This window comes from Macaca thibetana, chromosome 2 (assembly GCF_024542745.1).
Source record: "Macaca thibetana thibetana isolate TM-01 chromosome 2, ASM2454274v1, whole genome shotgun sequence".
NCBI lineage: Eukaryota > Metazoa > Chordata > Mammalia > Primates > Cercopithecidae > Macaca > Macaca thibetana.
This window is the reverse complement of record NC_065579.1, coordinates 155,280,508-155,300,087: the sequence shown is the minus strand read 5'-3', so window position 1 is coordinate 155,300,087 and position 19,580 is coordinate 155,280,508. Positions and strand designations below refer to the sequence as shown.

The window sequence follows — 19,580 nt, the reverse complement described above, 5'->3', positions numbered from 1 at the left end:
GGATTGAGAACCCCCAGGGCTTGCATGATAAGCATAATGCATTCCTGGAGGTGCCCAGGGAGTGAGACACAGATGGGCCTATCATAAGACTGGAGCTGGTTCCACAAGGAGGTCACACATGAGACGAACAAGAGAGAGCGACAGAAGGATGGGAGACAGAGGGAGTGGAAGGCTTTGTTTCATTTGTTCTGTTTTTAACCTCTTTAGAATTATGGATACTGAAATGAATATATCTGTAGGCCTCAAAGATAAAAAAAACACGAAGGAACACTGAAAGCTTTTTCACATTTTACTACAGAGGTATTTGATAGACATACTGATTATCAGTTAATATGTAAACTTGTAAACTGCTACTTCATATCCTACTTGTACAAAATCATTTTACAAAAACTCTAAAAACTAATAGATAATGTGTCCTCTGGTGGGCATCACTGGAAGGCATACCTAGGCAGGTGCCTCCCCTGCAGGCTATCAGCAGCTGCAACCAGCTCAGCTGCTGCTGCCTCTGCAGGAGACACTCTGCCCTCCTGCTACCTCTTCATTCCCAAGTTCACTCCATCTTGATTCGTCACCTTTTCTCCCCTCTTTTGTGGCCTTCTTCTCACCTGGGACCCACCACTTCACAGACGATTGTACAGGATAAATGAATAACAGTATTGTATCTTCGTACCTTTCTACACTGGACAAGAACAACTCTGGTTCTCTCAGACATTCAGCAGTCTTATTTCCTGTGGCCTTTTATCCCATAATATATCACTTCAAATTTAAATAAATCTCCTTCAACCAGAGTCCTCAAATCGCATTCATTTTATCCTGTGAGTCATCATTTTATATAAAGTCCTTCAAGTATCCATATTACAACAGTTAACCCTCATGATCAAAACGACTAAGAAAGCTGCCTTGTTACAACTGTTTTATACTCCACATCACCAGGAGCTCTGCTAAGAAAATACAAAAAGGAAAAATTCAGCCCAACAATGAGCTGAAACAGGTTCTTAATGTGTGCTACTATTTGAAGTCTCTAGGCCAAAATTATTGCAACCAAAGAATCAGTTCTTCCAAACATCACCAAAAGATCCAGGATCACGCACCAGACCAGAAATCCACTGTGATGTTGACATACAAAGGATTGTGTTCCACGGATACTAATTTATAAGAACAACTACTCAACCCATCTGTTCTCCAGACTCGTGACACTTGGTGTAAGAGCTTCATCCTAAAGATAAAAAGAACAAATGTGAATGATAAGACAAGAATTTAATGTATGTCTCCACTGCATTTTGCCTTGCCCCGAAATGTAGCAAACATATTTTTGTAAATTATTGTACCTGTTGTGTTTCCTACTATCACAAAGTTTGTTTTCCCCATTGAAGGTGACAGACGTGATAGCCATGTATTCATGTGTCTGACTACATGTGAGAACCCAGGGACCCATGATGAAAACGGTCACTGCACTCAGTGAGCCCCCAGTCTACAGGACAGAAGGATGTGCAAGGAACACAGATACAACAGGATATGTGCCATCCACTGCTAACTGATCCTCAGCTGAGCTTCAGGGGATCTCTGAATCTTCCTGTGTTATAAGGAAAGTTTGTGTCTGTAGGTGGGTACATAGCGTTCACAAGCCTCCAAAAATTTTGGAATGTATGTAGGTGAGGATGAATGAAGGGCGACCTAACCTAATGAGGAAGTCTGGCGAGGCGTCAGGGAGAAGGGAAATTTCAGTAAGGTTAAAACAGAGAAATTCAACAAGTGAAGAAGGTGAAGGAAAGCGCACTCCAGGCAGAGAGACCACCCTGGGCAAGATACACAGACACGCAAAAGAGCAAGATGCATTTAAAGAAGTCACTAGTGTGGCCAGAGCCACGGATTCTGGGAAGACAAGCAGGCAGTGAACTGAATAGGTTCTACTTGCGCAGCAGTGAAAACAATAAATGCTGGTTACCCATGACAATATGGATGGGGATCAGATGCATCACGTTCAGCTAAATAAAGTCAGAGAAGAATAAATGCAGTGTGATTTCATTTACATAAAGTTGAAAAACATGCAGAACTAAGCAATCTTTTGTTTAGGGACATAAACATATGGGAAAACAAGAAAACCAAAAAACAGCAGAAATAACTATCATTATCACAAATACTTATCACGAAAATTCAGAGAGGTGTTACCTGGGTAGGTGGATAGGGGAGATGCAAAGGGGGAGACTACAGGATTAGGGAGGACCACACAGGTCATGCACTCAGAGTGGGGGTGGGAGATACCAGCAGTGCTCATGGCATCAAGAATCTTCACACTTTTCATACAATTTAGGAGCACTCTTTTATCTATTCAATAATTAATTTTTTAATATAAAAGAAAAATGCACACCTATGGACAATGACTAGAAAAATGTAGAAAATAGAAATAGCTATTTTGTTGGAGTGGTTGACTCTATCAAAAGGGCAAAAAGACATTTAATAATGCTTTAAAATATAAACTTTAGGCCAGGCGTGGTAGCTCATGCTGTAATCCTAGAACTTTGGGAGGCTGAGGCAGGAGGATTGCTTGAGCCCAGGAGTTTGAGACCAGCCTTTGGCAACACAGGGGGACCCTGTCTTTACAAAAAATAAAAAAAATTAGCCAAGCATGGTGACACATGCCTGTGGTCCCAGCTACCTGGGAGGCTGAGCTGGGAGGATTGCTTGAGCCTGGGAGGTTGAGGCTGCAGTGAGCCATGGTCACGCCACTGCACTCCAGCTTGGGTAACAAACAGAGTGAGATCCTGCCTTGAAAAAAATAAATAAACTTTTAACAGGACTCTTTAATATCAGGCTGAAAGCACTTTAATATTGCTTTAAAATGTAGACCATAACAAAAGCACAAAAAGCCCCTTAATACTGTTTGAAAATTTAAGGGGAAAAATCAGAACAAAGAAATACAGAGTCTTCAATCAAAGCCTCATAAGAACTGGCTTATCTGCCAGGATTCCTTGGTGAATAGGCCAATTCCCAAGGCATGAAAAGTACAAGAAGAACCTAGAACATCTCGTCACGGCAGAGCAGGGGGAGGGAAGCTCTTGAGGACTACTGGGATTCAGGACCCAGCTTGAAGAAGATTCCATTGGCCAAAGATGAGACAATATGAGTACCAAAAAGTACAAGAACTACATTCTGAAGGATGCTAGGAAACACCAAGCATTAGTCTGAAAAAATTTTAATCAGTGCTTGACTCTTTCTCTTTATTTTGCCTTTCCTATAAAAACTATACCCCAGAGTACCCAAATACATGAAAAGAGAAAGTACTTTGTAGAAAAATCTAATAAATGCAGAAGGAACAACAGAATTAGAATATTACAATTTTGCAACTCCTAATCAAATAATACTTTTAGAAATCCAGCATCAACGACTGCTGAAGTCATTAGGTAAAAAACTGATGGGGAATCTCACAATGCATAGGTTAGACTGGCGATATCGAAACTCACAGATCAATCCTAACATCCCAAAATGACACAACCGGACATTATATCCTCCTGCTGTGACACTGGAGGAAGTACACAACACCATAGATGAAAATTCTTGCCCACAAATAGTATTCAGATTCTGTTCAAGTCTCCAGAAATGAAGAGAAATCCCAGTATGACAGTTAATACTGAGTGTCAACTTGATTGGATTGAAGGATGCGAAGTATTGTTCCTGGGTGTATCTGTGAGGGTGTTGCCAAAGGAGATTAACACTTGAGTCAATGGGCTGGGAGAGGCAGATCTACCCTCCATGTGGGTGGGCACCATCTAATCAACTGCTAGCGTGGCTAAAATAAAGCAGGCAGAAGAAGGTGGGAGAAGCCGACTTGCTGAGTCTTCTAGCCTTCATCTTTCTCCTGGGCTTCCTGCCCCTGAACATCAGATTCCAAGTTCTTCAGCTTTAGGACTCTTGGACCTACACCAGTGGTTTGCCAGGGGCTCTCGGGCCTTTAGCCACAGACTGAAGGCTGCCCTGTCGGCTTCCCTACTTTTGAGGTTTTGGGACTTGGACTGGCTTCCTTGTTCCTCAGCTTGCAGAAGGCCTATTGTGGACTTCACCTGGGGATGGTGTGAGTCAATACTCCTTAATAAACTCCCCTTCATATATACATCTATCCTATTAGTTCTATCCCTCTAGAGAACCCTGACTAATACACCCAGTTTATGAGAAAACAGAAGTCAGGAGGACACATTAGTTATACTACCAGGATGCAATTGGAAAAATCCGTAATGCAAGGAATTCTATTGGACAAATAAGCTGGCTTCTTCCACAAATAAATATCAAGGAACTCATAAAGAAGGGGAGAGGGAACCTACAGATTAAAAGAGATCATTCAAATGCCATGTGGACCTTGTTTAGACACTGATCTGACCAACTGGTTTTAAAAATAAAAAAGCTTTTAACACTGACTAGACATTTGATGACATTAAGGAGATAGTGTTAATTTTATTCTAGGTATGATAATGGTATTGTGATTCCTTTTTTAAAACCTCCTATATTTTAAGATACTGAAGCAGTTACACATGAAATGCTATGACATCTGTCACACGTTTCTAAATCCAGTGGGGTGAGAAAAAAACTGAGGGAAAGAAGAGAGGCCATGAGTTGAGAACTGTAGACATGAGAGTTCAGTGCACCACTTTCTCTCCTTTTGTGTCTGTTTGAAAATTTCTTTAATACAAATCTTTTAACACAATAAACTGGTTCAAATCTGATCGAATTCAACACAGTCCTTATTGACAGAACACACTAGGGAGGTAGCCTGCCAGGCAGGTGAATCCAGGACTTACCGTTCCGCGTTCACCTCGTTGCCTTTGTCTCTGGTGTGGAAGACCATTGTATATTTACCCACTTCAGGCAGGGGCCGGGATATTTTCATTCTATGGAGCTCAACCCTAGAACAATAATAGAGATTTTTTTTAAGTCCATCCTATTCATCTACCAGTAGGCAAATAAAAAGCATCATTTGCGAAAATGTATACACACACACAGAGAGTCACAAACAGCTTGACTACTGGGGTATTAAAAAAAGAGAAACTTCTAAAATTTCCAATTTCTTATAATGGTGGAACTTCAGGTGATAAGCCCACAAAAAGAATGAGATTTAACACTTATTCCTGGGGTACAAAGGAGATGCATTAATTTATACTTAGTCATTTTCAAAAAGAAAAAAAAAACTGATAAAGTAGTTATTTCAAAACAACATGAAGAATAGGAGAATCAAGTCTGTTAGGATCCCCAATTTACTTAGAGTTGCCTTCTTTTAACAAAGAAAGGAATGGCCATTTATGGTCACAAGCTTTAAAGCTACAATCCTAGGTTCAAATCTGGACTCCGTTATTTACAACCTCAGTAAGTCAGTTCACTATTCCAAAGTCTCAGTTCCCTCATCTGTAAAATGACAGTGGTGACAGGGACTTGATTTCAAAGATTCAAATGATATAATCTGCATGGAACATGCTTGTACTCTGTAATGTATTATATGTATTATATAAGTACAAAGAAGGGTAGTGCCTGTTGCACAGGCGAATTAAGTAAGCAGTAAATCTCAACCAACTTTCCTATTCAAATCATCTTAGTTTATCCACCACATTAGTCAAAAACCATTCTGAAGGCCATGATGGTCTTTTCAAATTAAAGCAAAATTGGAGGCTCCCCTCTACTTTGAAGCTGAAGCGTAGCAGGAAAGAAGACAGTGAAGACATGAGATCAGGGCAAAATTCTACTAATCACCCCAGTGAAGTAGATTTGGGGAAGATAATGGGGATTGTCTGTCATTAGCCTTTGCTACTGTTGTCCTGAAATGTAGCAGGTACCCTCCGTCCAGTTCCTAAGTCATGACCACATAGGCTGCTGATGGGCTGGGCTGCGAAGAGCTGTTGCCCATCACTACAGCCATTTCTGTAGAGCCCTTGGTCAGGGAAATGCACTCCCTCCTGCTAGAAACATTCCAGAGGCTCTCAGGCTAGACATGGTAACCAGACCAGCATGGAGCTCTTGGGTTCTTTATCATGACGCAAGAAAAAAATTTCTAACAGTCACATATCTAATAATTCAGAACCCCAGGTTAGAAATTTCCTTTCCAGCCAGGCATGGTGGCTCACACCTGTAATCCCAACACTTTGGGAGGCCAAGGCAGGCAGATCACCTGAGGTCAAGAGTTCGAGACCGGCCTGGCCAATATGGTGAAACCCGGCCTTTACTAAAAACACAAAAAAATTAGCCAGACACGGCAGCACATGCCTGTAGTCCCAGCTACTAGGGAGGCTGAGGCTGGAGAATCACTTGAACCCAGGAGGTGGAGGTTGAGGTGAGTCAAGATCACATCACTGCACTCCAGCCTGGGTGACAGAATGAGACTCTGTCTCAAAAAAAAAAAAAAAAAAAAAAAAGAAATTTCTTTTCCAAGAGGCAACAGCAAGAGGGAAGGGAGTCTCCTGACACCCAGAAGGGCCTTGTGATGACAAGTCTAAAGATACCAGCCCAAGCTCTTGAATAATTACTTATTTCTGCAAGGTAGGGATAACTATAACTATCTGGCCCCCAAATCCAAGTTCAGGGGAAGAAGCTGTGGGTGGAGGCCAGACTTATTCCCTTTGAGCCCCTCAGAGCAGAAAGCAGTCCAAGAGAACTGAGTCAGGCCTGGGGTCAGGCCACCTGCAGTCCCCACAGTGTGCAGGGCTGTCTAAAGCTTGAGGAGAGGACCTCTTTGCCTGCTTCAACATGTGCAGCTCGCCAGAGGCTGCTGGCACTCCCTGCAGGGGATACTGGGACTGTGTGTGAGGACCCCCTGAGGTCTGACAGAAAGCATGAGGCTCTTAATAACCCAGTCTCCAAACTGCAGGTCAGCAGACATCTTGCAGTTTGAGGTTTCTCACTCACTGGCGTCTCAGTACGTCTTTCCCACTGACAAGTCCATGAGGCCTCCACCAACACTTCTGGACCCCAAATGCCCCCAGACCAGCAGTAAACTGCCACTGGCACAGAACGATGTGGGCCATCCTGCCTTCCCTCCACCCCCTGCACCCTTCAAGCCCAAATCTGCAGCCTAGTGACCTGCTGGACTGGCATCTAAAGGAATAAATATAAATGCAGGTCTCCAGAGCCACAGATCTCCAGATCGCAGAGCCCCGTGAAGGGGACCTTTCTCTGTTGTTCACCTGAGTCTGAGGTCATCGTCTTCGCCTCCCCATCCCCAGTAGTTGTTAGAGAATCCATTCACCTTGAAAAATTGCTCTCTGCTTAGGGCAGTAACACCCCCAAAATATCCACTGTAACGTAACCTGGAGCAAAAGAGATGAGAGAAATGGTAAGAATATTAGCACCACAAGTCTCTGATTTCAGGGCTGGCATTCTAGGAACACCTGGGAGACCAAGTACTTCCAGCCACCCACTCCTGCTTCTCCTGCTTGACACCCACCTCCCAATGCTCCTGGCCTTCCCTGTCTTGTCTTTTTCCCTCTATTTAGACAAACGTTCACCTCTGCTCACTGAGCAAGGTGCCACCTGGCTGTTAGTGGTGGTGTTTGTGTGTAGAGGCCTACAGAGATATCTGTTAATGTGAACCACACCGTCAGATATTGATAACAGAATTCATCTCATGTGCCAATCCAAGGAATGGTAACAGTTGCCAAGGGCACTGGGTTAAGGAGGATTCTGAGGCTGCATCCGGGTTCTGCATGAATGTGTGTCATGATGAATATACCTTTTTTTTCACTTTCACTTTTGCAAGGGAGGGTTGAAGGCAGGAGACAGCTCCTGCACACACACTGCATGCACACACTCTGTATGCAAATCTCCACTTCTCAGCATGCATCTCCAGCTCAGAGTCTGTTCCCTGGATAACCCAACATATGTCAACCCCCCTGAAGATTCTGGCCTGTCAACCAGATAGAGTCTAGGTAGTGCTTTTCATGAAAATAGGCTGTACAGAACAAGAACTAGGTTTTGAGAGGAAGGACAGTGAATCATGCTTCAGATAAGCTGAATTTTAGATACACCTGGGGCTTTGCCAGTAGGCAAAAGGATAGAGGGTCCAAGGTCACAAGAGAGGGGTGACTACAGATATGGTTTTGGAAATAAGCTGTTATCATGTAGTACCTGAAGGCACAAGTCGAGAAATCTCCAACAATCTAGTTGGTGAGAAGAGTACAAAGGGTAGACCCAAGGGGCTCAGCTCTGTGGAACCCTAGGAATACCGAAAAGAAAAGAGGCAAGAGGAGAAAGATCAGGAGGTAAAAGTAAGAGAGCACCTCCCAGCCTCCCAGTTATATAGGACTCTTATTACCAGTGAACGAATTTGTAAACCTCAGAAATAAAGGTATTCCTTAAATATAACATTTCAACAATCCAGAAATGCAAGTTAAGGTAGCTTAACAACTTGGATGTTACTAAATAAAAAGATGTGAATATCTAGAGAATTTTTAACTTTAACTTCAGGTCAAACTGTTCCAGGACCGATAAAATATTTATGATTTTATAGATAAAAAGAAAAACCGAAAAGAAAGATCAATAAACATGTAGACACTGGCCAGTGAACAAGTGGCATCCCAAAAGCTAATTTGTAGTTCAGTTGTTTCTTTCTATGTTCTGAGAAAAGACTGGGGACTCTGTTTAACCCATAAGAGAAACAGATTTACTTATATGCCCCCAACTTAAAATTCTGGGAAACTGTACTTTTGCAGCCTATAATAAAAAATAAAAAAAAAAAAGGAAATAAAGTGCTTAGAAGGTAAATATCACTGACCAAGACATCTACTAGGAGTGTCTCATTACCACGGTTATCAGAATGCATTTTATAGAGGGGAGGGATTCTTAGCTGCCTGAACAGGACATGGTGATAAGGCAGGCATAACCTGCTGATACCAACAAGCAATCAGCATGAGAACCAGGGCGATGATGTGGTAGCTTATCACAACCAATATCCACCCCATGCAAGACGGCTGGCTAAACACGGAAATGTGGAAGCCCTGCCCTCAGAGTTTATAACCTAACAAGAGAGGTGAACATTATCAGGGTTCTAAGGAGAGAGGTGTCACTACATCAGGAGGAGGGCACCTGGAAGGATTCAAATAGGCAGAAAAATAGGGGATTTCCTGGTGACCATAACTCTGTGAGGCAAAGCACAGGAGGGAGAAAGGCACAGGCTGCCCGAGGACCACTTGGAGAGGGGTGAGCTGGAGTGGGGAGGGACAGAAGAAGGCAAGTCAGCAAGAAGGGTTAAAGAATTGTTTCTCCACGCCTGTAATCTCAGCACTGTGGGAGGCTGAAGCGGGTGGATCAAGAGGTCAGGAGATCGAGACCATCCTGGCTAACATCGCAAAACCCTGTCTCCACTAAAAATACAAATTATTAGCTGGGCATGGTGGCACATGCCTATAGTACCAGCTACTCGGGAGGCTGAGGCAGAAGAATTGCTTGAACCCGGGAGGTGGAGGTTCCAATGAGCTGAGATCGTGCCATTGCACTCCAGCCTGGGTGACAGAGTGAGACTCTGTCTCAAAAAAAAAAAAAAAAAAGAACTGTTTATCAGGTGCCTATCAGATGGCAACAATCTCTGTGTTTATTGATCTTTGCTTCTGGATTTTCTTCTTACCTGTAAAAGCATAAATATTTAATTGGCCCTGGAACCGTTTTATTTATTTTTTAAAGTGCTGTAAGGCCCAAGGGTGGGGAAAACGTAGTCATAAAATAACAATAGACTTCCTTGTAGGAAGGAGGCAGGTAACAAAGGAGTTCTTGCCAGTAAAATTTGCCACCGGCTGGTCCACAGCTTCATCACTGACCCCACAGCCAGTGAGAAACAAGATTTGTTTCTGGCTTCATCAGAGTCTGAGACACTTGGGGCAACTTACTTTAACTTCTTCACTCTGCATGTGTGTAAGGAGAAAAGCTTTTCTGCACTTGTACTCATGGGGCTGGTGTGACAGTGATGAGGCATGTGCTGACTTAAGCTCTATGGCACGGGGGCACACAGTTGCCAGCACGGGGCAGACACCCAGCTGCCTGGAAACGAACTTGCCTGCCACAGGGACTTTGCTTAGAGCAACAAAAGCAAGTAGTCCAGGAGGAGGGCAACTTCTGCATACCTCTCTCCAGCCACAAAAGATGAGGCTGCTTACATGATACATACAAAACAGAGAAAATCATAAATGATAAACCAGGACTCTAGAAACATTTAAATCAGAACAGAAAATTAAGATGGGAAATACATTAGAACTCTGATCTGCAAATAAGATTCTTTTCAATTTCTAAAAGAGGGCCATGGATTTGGCTCAGAGCCTCTCAATCAAAACATTCAATTACCTGAATCATATTAAGAAAACCTGTCAGTTACTCAACAAAGGCTTTCTGATACCTAGTTATAAAAGAAACATCTGGCCAGTTAGAATGGCAAGTTAGAAACAGCAAGAGTCATACATGCGCTGTTTCTCAGAGTGAGCAGCATCTGATGAAATCCACGACTGCGACACCAAAGCATGAGTGAAAATCAATTCCTGGCAGGAATGTCCAAGAGTTCAGCCTTCTTATGGTTCGGCTTAATAGAAAGATAAAATCTAGAATCCCAGCAAAAAAGCCTGTCCTTAAGCAATCCTCTGTGATTGCTTAGAAATGAATGGTGCAACCAGGTGTTTAAAAAAATCTGGGCAATGAGAAGTTTAAGATTATCATCTATGGCAAGTGTCTAAGGTATAGGTGTTCTGTGTTGTAAATAGTGACATCTTACTACGGAAAAAGTGAACAGATAGTGACGTGCTTCTGAAAAAACCAAGTTGCCCAGCCATGATGCACTGTTTTCCTCAATGCAGAAGTGACTCAAAGAAACCAGAAAACAAAACCCCTAGATAATAAGATTAGATCCAAAGATCAAGTTTCCCCAAAGAGAAAAATCGTGGGATTCTCTCCTTGCCCTCTGGATCCACAGCCCTCACCCTAACTCAGACATGTAGCATCTCTCCCCTCAGTTTTCCCCTCTTCCCTTGCTTCATCCAATACATTCAAAATCAGCTGAACCAAGCTTTCTCCCGTCCTTCCCCAGCTGTAACATGTGTCAACAGCTGCCCAGCCCCGTCACAGCAAATTCAAACTCTATCAGAGTAAACAAGGCCTGCGTCATCTGGCCCCCACCTAGCTTTAGATCTTGCCTCTCCTCACAGACATTCCTTCTAGAGTACCAGTGAACTACTTGCATTTCCCCCAAAACTGTACCGTGCTCTCTGGCGTGTCTTGGAACTCTGCTGAGCAGCTCTTGTTGATTCCACAAGATTAAGGTACCACCTTACCTGGGGAACAGCTTTAAACCCTTCCCTTCAAGGTGTTTCTTAAAGGCACTGTGCCCTCACCCACCATAGTTTGTTGTAGGTGTTTATGTCCTGCAGCTTACATAGGGCTTGGGTTTAAAGTCAGTACCTGAGGCAACAGTCACTTACATCAATGTTACTTAAGAATTCTCTTTAATTGCCCAATGTGAGGGAGCAACAGGGAAGCCCAGAACAAATGAGGTATCAAAAGACTCACTTTCCACTTCACACTCATGTAGAGTATATACTGGTGGAATCTCCAGCACCATTTGATAGTTTCACAGTTCTCTCTCTCCTTCTGCCTTCCTCTTCCTCTCTTCATTTGTCCCTCTCTCTCCTCCTTACCAAGTGCTTATAATTTTATTTGCAGAAATGCAAAATTAACACAACTTCACTGTAGCTACCTGTCCTCCCCACACTGACACTCAACGGGGAGCCCTGTGAGGGCAGGTGCTCTGCCTTATTCAAAGTGGTCTCATGGCCTCCAGCACAGTCAGCACCACAGACATGAGCACCCATGAACGGCAGGGCTTGGGGAAAGCTGACAGGTAAGTGTGCAAACAAATGAGGGAATATAATGTTTCATTTGCAGAGAAACATTCTGGGTCACTATTTCCCCATGGTTGTGCTTGAATAGGAGGTGGTGTAATCAAATAAGGCTGAAAAGCAGCTACGCCCTTCTTAGAGGTGGAGGGGATGGGGAATGAAGACACAGATGATGGCATCTGGCACTTCTCACAGTGGCTTTGAGAGAAATGGACTTGTCCTGGGTGTCTGGGCTCCTGAGAAGACTACTCAGAGGATATGCCCTCCCCACGCTCTAGAAAGAGGCCACAGTCTGGAAAGTGGTATCTCAACAGAGGTCTCACTAAGGCACACCAGCCTGTTGCCTCCTAGAGGGGGAGTCAGGAATAGACAAATAAGTTACTTGCATTCCAGTCAGTGTGGAAAAGCTTGCAGAAGTCCCCCCCAACAGGGGCGCTGTGGGTGAGGCTGGCCACCACCTGCAATGCTCGGACATTTCTCTCCAACGCTTTCCCTTGTCTTTGTGATCCTCTGCCGAAGCTGTTGTAGGGTTTTTTCCTCATTACGTTCTCTCACTTCTGTTTTGCACTTTAAGTGATGTATATATCATGGAACATTTTTCCTATTTCTCATTTTCTTAAGACACTCTGGATGCTTGTTCCACCCAGTCTTGATCACAATAGTTGAGCTTCTCGACCTAAGCCACCCTCAGCAGACCACCTTACCTGTACCCAGTGCTGTTCCTGCCAACCACCAGATGCTTGGGATGCTCCTCACACTTGTAAAGGTTAAAGTCATTCTCAGGTACCAGGTCCACGTCATGGAATATAAAGCAGTCCCAATTTTCTTCCTTGAGAGCTTCTAGATAGCCCACATTCAAGAGTTTGGCTCGATTAAACTTTTTACCTTCAGCCTAGAGATATGAAAATTAAAACTTGAAAAGCTCCTGAGATAAAGTTTCATATTGTTCCCCTCTTAGTTAGGATTCAGGAGGTGGTATTATTCTTGTTAACGCACAAGACTATACTTGTGACATAAAGATCTGACAGAAAAGATGCAACGGCAATAAAAGACCATTTGATTTTTTCTTTGTGCTTCACACATACTTATATTCCAGAACTTAGAAACATTCCTTGAAATCTGAAGAGCTGTTGTGTAATGATAGAAAGTTCCAGTTTTGCAAGATTAAGTTCTGGAGATTGATTTCATAAATACACTGCATATATTTATGCAACCAATATATTGCATAATTATGCATAGATACATTGCATGTAAATATTCTTAACATTACTAAACTGTACACTCAATAATGGTTAAGACAGTAAAAATAAATAAAAGTTAAAAAAAAAAAGGTTAAGATGGTAAATTTTACATTGTGTGTTTTACCACAATTTAAAATTTTTTAAATGCAGTTTTAAAATACAAATAACTCAAATTATCAATAATAATGTATTGTACACTTAAAATGTATTAAGAGTACAGATCTCATGTTAAGTATTCTTACCACAGTTAACAAAAATAATTTTCACTTAAAATTTTACAAATACCTTTATGTATTCTGTATAAAACTACAAAACCTTTCTTTTATACTAGTCATGTCAACTAGTATTAGTGATTCACAGTTCAACCCCAGGTAATCCTAATCTTACCCTCTGTTATGAATTTACACTAAGCTTCTAAGAGACTTAGTTAACAGCCTGCCAGAAAGGATCAAGAAATCTGGACCTATAAAAAGAGAAGGTTATTGCTAACATTTCTAAGCTACTTTAAAGTTTCTTAGAAATCCCTGTAAGAGAATCCTGTTATAATGCTACTGGTAGAGGCTAATCCTCCCAGTGGCCTTATGGAGAGAGATTCGTCACTGGGTAATAAAAGAACACAGTTTAGCCGGGCGCGGTGGCTCACGCCTGTAATCCCAGCACTTTGGGAGGCCGAGGCGGGCGGATCACAAGGTCAGGAGATCGAGACCACGGTGAAACCCCATCTCTACTAAAAATACAAAAAATTAGCCGGGCGCGGTTGTGGGCGCCTGTAGTCCCAGCTACTCGGGAGGCTGAGGCAGGAGAATGTCGTGAACCCGGGAGGCGGAGCTTGCAGTGAGCCAAGATCGCGCCACTGCACTCCAGCCTGGGCGACAGAGCGAGACTCCGTCTCAAAAAAAAAAAAAAAAAAAAAAAAAAAACACAGTTTGACCTGTGATATGATTGAAGCTGTAATAAAAAATTAAATAATGTTTTCATGGCTGCTTCGTTCAAATTCCATTAGAATGAATTCCAGTTAAGTGGTTTATCATAAAAGTACAAGTATTTCTCAGAAGTTACCACAATGTTTTCCTGATAAGAATAACACAAAGCAGACATATTTTTCTCTTTCTCTTTCATTTTTAATTTGAGATGGAATCTTGCTGTGTTGCCCAGGCTGGAGTGCAGTGGTATGATCTTAGCTCACTGCAGCCTTCACCTCCTGGGTTCAAGTGATTCTGCTGCCTCAGCCTGCCCGGGTAGCTGGGACTACAGGTATGTGCCACCACACCCAGCTAATTATTTTTTTTTTCTTCGTATTTTTAGTAGAGACAGGGTTTCACCATGCTGGCCAGACTGGTCTCGAACTCCTAACCTCAAGTGATCCACCCACCTCAGCCTCCCAAAGTGCTGAGATTACAGGCATGAGCCACTGGGCCGGGCCCAAAGCAGACTCGTTTTTCGATTCATAAAAATAGTACTATACCTTGTGGGTTACTGTCCTGAGCAAAAACTCAGAATCAAATAAATCATACCTATGACCAACAACCTTAAAAACAAAAATAGCTATAAAACAATATAATAGTAACATTCTGTTCCAAGTACTAAAATACAGACATAGATGTGCTATATAAGCACACTGATTTTCAAGAGCCCCAGTTTATCACCAAGTCTATACTGAAGAGCTGGTCCTCTGAGTTGTCCAAAGTTTTACCTAAAAGAAATATTACCAGTTCTAACAGTAGTCATGATTTTGCTGACATTCTTAGAATTTGTAAGAAGTTGAGGGGGAGTTATTTAGATGGCCAAGGATAATTGTGAAAAGTTTAGGCACTGATGTTTAAACTGATGTCTTAGTTTTTTTTCAATAAACTTTAATGCCAAATAGAGGTATCTTTAATCACCCACTCCACTGACCTCAGAGGTAAGCTCTTCAAAAGCAGCCGATGATTATGCTGTGCTCCTACCAAATCATGCTTCTGGAAGCCAAATAAGTGAATCCAGAAAGTGAAAATCAAACATAACATGTTTCACATAATGAATAGTGGCAAAGTTCGGGGCAGAAATGTGGTGGCAGCCATAGCTACTGATACAGAATATTTTTTCAAATCCTCTGTCTAGATCCCCATTGAGTAGCTATGGTCGATAATGACAAGACAATTCCAGAATCTCATCATGTAGTGCACGTCACGCACAGAAAGAAACAGAAGGGGCCAGGAAGCCTCCGGGAAAATCTGAAGGCAGTCATTGGCTAACAGAAGGGTTCACAAAACAGGCTTCCTCCAGAGGTTCCTTTAAGGGTAGTAAAATTTCCCAGAACTTGAACCCATAACTCCATGCTCTGAGACAATAATTTCCTCTACTCCTTTCAAGGATAAATGAGGTAAGAGAACTCTTTTTTGATGATAGTCTGATGTTCCTTTTACCCAACATAGACAAAGAGTCACATGGCCAAGTCTGGCAGAGACAGGAGGGTCTAGGGCAGGCCCTGGTCTGCCCCCATGCTCACCTGGTGGATGACGTAGATGCCATAATCCAGCTGCTGCCTCTGCAGGAAGGGATGCAGATGTTCCAGCAGGTACATCAGGTGTTTCTCTCTGTTCCGGTGGGGAATGAGGATGGCGACCCTCTGTAAAGCTTTACATTCCTCAGGGCGATACCGGCCTCTGGACACCTTGGGATTTTCTGCCTGTACCTCTTCCAAAGTGAGATCTGGTTTGAAAATGAGCTTGCTCTGGCCTCCTACAATGAACATAGAACACAGACAATAACAGTAGCTACTTCAAAAAGTGTTGAGGTTGACATGAGCTAATATGCATAGAAAGAACACTGACCAGTTCACAGTGAGCGCTACAAATGTCAGCTTTTATCATGATTACTTTAAAGGCTCATTTAGTCATGATGATAGCCAGAGCATCATGTCACTAAGGTTACTGGCTGCAAAAGCAAGTGGCGGATATATAATATAAGCACTTCCTTGTGGCTGGTAATCAACTTGCTCTATGATCCATCTGTAAGAAGGAATATCCTGGTGAATCCTGGTAAGAGCAAAGGTCAGGGCTAGACAGAGTAACTTCAACTTTGGTCTATCCTCTTTTCCTTCTCCAAAATCCAGGAGGATGGGAAAATCTCTTAAATGTCAATAGCATTCCACAGAATCAAGCTCCTGGACAAGGCACTCTTCCTCCCCCTTCCCTAAACTCTGGAACTACCCTGGCTCCCTGTAAGCAAAGCACTAAAAAGAAGTAGAAACCAGTCTCCCTCCCTAACCCAGCTGTAACAGGTATGTGTGGCACTGCAACAACTCTCCCATTTTGCCACCACAACAGACGTTTCCAATCCAGCACAGCACTTGCTCAGTGTCTGGAAGCAATCCACACAGACGAAGCCCAAAGCCATCGACAGGAAGAAACAGCTCAGGTTTTTTTGTGGCTGTTGTTGTTTTCTAAATTCCATGTATACTGGTCAGGCTGTCAGATCTCAAGATGCTTGCAAATTGAGCTATCCCCTTCTGAGTAAAGCAGTCATAGGCCCTTCCTGTGCATAAGTCTCTATGCCTTGTTCCATGTAACCATCCCCTACCCTGGTCATGGCTGCTTACACCAGGCTCACGTGTCTAATGGCACCTTGGGGCTCTGCCCAATAGCAGGCAAGGTAAGCAACTTCTTCAAGCCACCCAAAGAGAATAATTGGCCTACAAGAGCCTTCCTGAAGGGTCTGTATACAAGACACAGCAGTCAGTAATGCCCTAAAAACAAAGAGTAAGGAATGGAGTTACACAGATGACAAGTACTACAGCTGATGCTGGGCTCTCGAGCTACCAGAGAAAATGGGGTAGCTGTTGAGATGGTCTCCTGTGTGGCCTGTTCACAATTCCCATCATTAACCTGACCGTGTCTCTGTTCTTGCACCCTCAAAGAGCCTCATGCAACAGGTCTAATATAAACTAGTCCCCCGCCTTACCTTCTCATTGTCATAACTTTTTACATGCCCTAACCTAGTATCTGCTTCCATTTACCCTCTATCAGTCTCCCTATCACTCCCCCTACTCCAACATCTTCTCAAGATCTGCCCCTCCTTGGGTCACTAACGGCCCATTTTAAGTCATCACCAACCACATCACCTTTAGTCCAGTACTTGCCCAGTAATGCATCACTGCCCTCTATTCTTTATGAATGAGTTTACTGTTTAAATATCCTGTGAACATTTTAAGCAAGCGGAATAATCAGCCATATTTGCATTTCACTGACTCATTTTTACATCTCAACTTGTACTGTCTGTGAAGGAACACACAAAGGAATAACACTTTGGCTCTTCCGTGAGTAAAGAGAAGCAGCACGCCAATATGAATACAATACAGGACTGTGACTCAACTAGGAAAGGGGTGCACAGACTGAATGTCTGTGTCCCCAAAAATTCATATGTTGAATCCCTAATTTCCACTGTGGGGCCTCTGGAAAGTAACTAGGTTTAGATGAGATCATCATAAGGGTGGAGCTGCCATGTGGGATTAAAGCCCTTATAAAAAGAGCAAGAGGTATGGGATCTATCTATCTCTGTCTTTCTCTCTCCCTCCCTCTTTCCCTTTCCCCCTGCATGTATGTGTGTGCACAAACACACCAAGGAAAGGCATGTGAGGACAATATCCAGTAAGAGGGCTCTCACCAAGAAACTGACCATGCTGGCACCCTGATCTTAAGACTAATTTACTGTTTAATATAAGTTGAGAGGCAAGACATAAAAGGTGAACCAAAATATACTACATATTTAAGAAATAAACTACTAAAGACTATATTGAAAAACTTACCTAGTCTGTCTCTTGACTCCATAGTTTTGGCCAAAGGAATACAACAGATGTGACCCCAGTGAAGCTTGAATGTGCTTGCATTTCTCCTCCCATGCTCTGGTGCTCTGCCGATGCCATGAGGAGAACATACCCAGGCTAGCCCACTAGTTTCAGCAGGAGAACAGGAGGCACATGGGGCAGAGCCACCAGCCTAGATCAATGGACCCTATAAATGTGTGCTGCTGAGACTTTTGTGGCTGGATAATAAAAGTGGGTCTGTTCCTATGACGGAATACTATACATCAATGAAAATGGACAAACCATAGCCACACGAAACCATAAGAATAGGTCTCACAAAAATAATGTTGAACAACAGAAGCCAAACACAAAAGAGTACATAACGTATGCTTCTAATTTGTAAAGTTCAAAAACAGGAAAAATCTAATGTGTAGAGTTAGAATCTTGAAGCCAGAGTGGTGACTGAAAGAAGCATGGGAATTCCTATGGTTCCCGCAAGATTCCATTTCTTAATTTACATGCCAGTTAGACAAGTATGTTCATTTTCTGAAACTTAACCAAGTGGTACACTTCTGAGTTTTGTACTTTCATGTACATGTCATAGTTATTTTATTTGAATTGACAGTTTTTGTGACACAGGAGATATATATATTTATGGAGTACATGAGATGTTTTGATACAAGCAAGTACCTGTTATTTTTAAATAAAAAAAAATGCATACTACTTAATCAAAGGAAAAAGAGAACACTTACTGAGGTAAGGAGATACAGAAGGGCAGTTGTCAAGTTCTGCTTTCTGCGTGGATGCTTCATTAGTCAGAGTTTTTCCCTTCCCCAAAATGAGGGCCTTATGGAAATTAGCCACAAGCTCCTTTGCTTTAGGAATCTCTTGAATGGCACCCACGAAGTAGTTACTGGTGGCCCACCCAACCACCGTAAGGCACAAAGTCAGAAGCAACAGTAATCGTAATTTGTAGGAAAGGTGGAAAGTCAGGTTGAAGCCCATGTTTTTTATTACGTGAATAATATGTATCTCTCTGCTTCACTGCAGGCAAGAAAGCTTCAAGTTGAACTTTTCCAATCTGATTGCGAACTTGATGACAACTGAGGATACAATGCCTGCTTTTGCTCAGTAGTTCTGCTCCAACAATCTAAAACACAATCACAAAAGACACATTGTTTCAAATGGAAATGCTATCCTGAAATGATTCACTCCAGCACAAACTGAAAACGCATCCCTGATGGACCTTGACTAACCATAATGGTAGGTCTCCCACTTAGGGTTTAGAGATCCGAAAATCAGAGGTTTAGAGGTTCTAAGCATCGATACATCACAGAAGCACTCTCTAGGTTATCAGTCAGGCTGCCTGTCACCCAAGAAGGGAAGCCATTTCCAGATGTTGGACAGAACAAATAGGCAAAGGAGACAAGGGAGACTGCAAACGCCCTAAGACCTGAGCTGGGCACAGCCTAAGACACAGCCCTAATGGTTCTCTGCCTCAGCTGCCCCTTCCTGGCACAGTTTTAAGGGAGGATTTAAAAAATGTGAAGCCTTGTTACAGAAGCACATTTTGACCCAAAGAGAAAATGAAAAGGGAAAAGTCCTTCTTCCTTGTGAGAGCCAGAAAAACATGGTCCTCAACAACAGGGAATGAATGCTATATTCTCAAAGAGGCACTGGCACAGGGCACATTGCAATGGGAGCCAGAAA

The 19,580-nt window shown here is 42.7% G+C and overlaps 1 protein-coding gene across 3 annotated transcripts in view; it reads right to left on the bottom strand.

Annotated features, from left to right (window-relative positions):
* Window positions 1-276: 276 nt before the first annotated feature.
* Window positions 277-19,580, bottom strand: part of B4GALT4 (beta-1,4-galactosyltransferase 4) — a 30,008-nt gene continuing 10,704 nt past the window's right edge. For 2 of the 3 annotated variants that reach the window (XM_050778763.1, XM_050778764.1), the window contains 6 exons: window positions 18,623-19,020; window positions 15,576-15,808; window positions 12,551-12,738; window positions 7,161-7,283; window positions 4,791-4,895; window positions 277-1,216 (listed from right to left, as the gene is read on the bottom strand). In XM_050778763.1, the coding sequence (XP_050634720.1) occupies window positions 1,084-1,216; window positions 4,791-4,895; window positions 7,161-7,283; window positions 12,551-12,738; window positions 15,576-15,808; window positions 18,623-18,875 (1,035 nt within the window). In that variant the 5' untranslated portion in view covers window positions 18,876-19,020 and the 3' untranslated portion in view covers window positions 277-1,083. The remainder of the gene's footprint in view (window positions 1,217-4,790; window positions 4,896-7,160; window positions 7,284-12,550; window positions 12,739-15,575; window positions 15,809-18,622; window positions 19,021-19,580) is intronic. The other variant, XM_050778765.1, reaches the window with a different exon arrangement.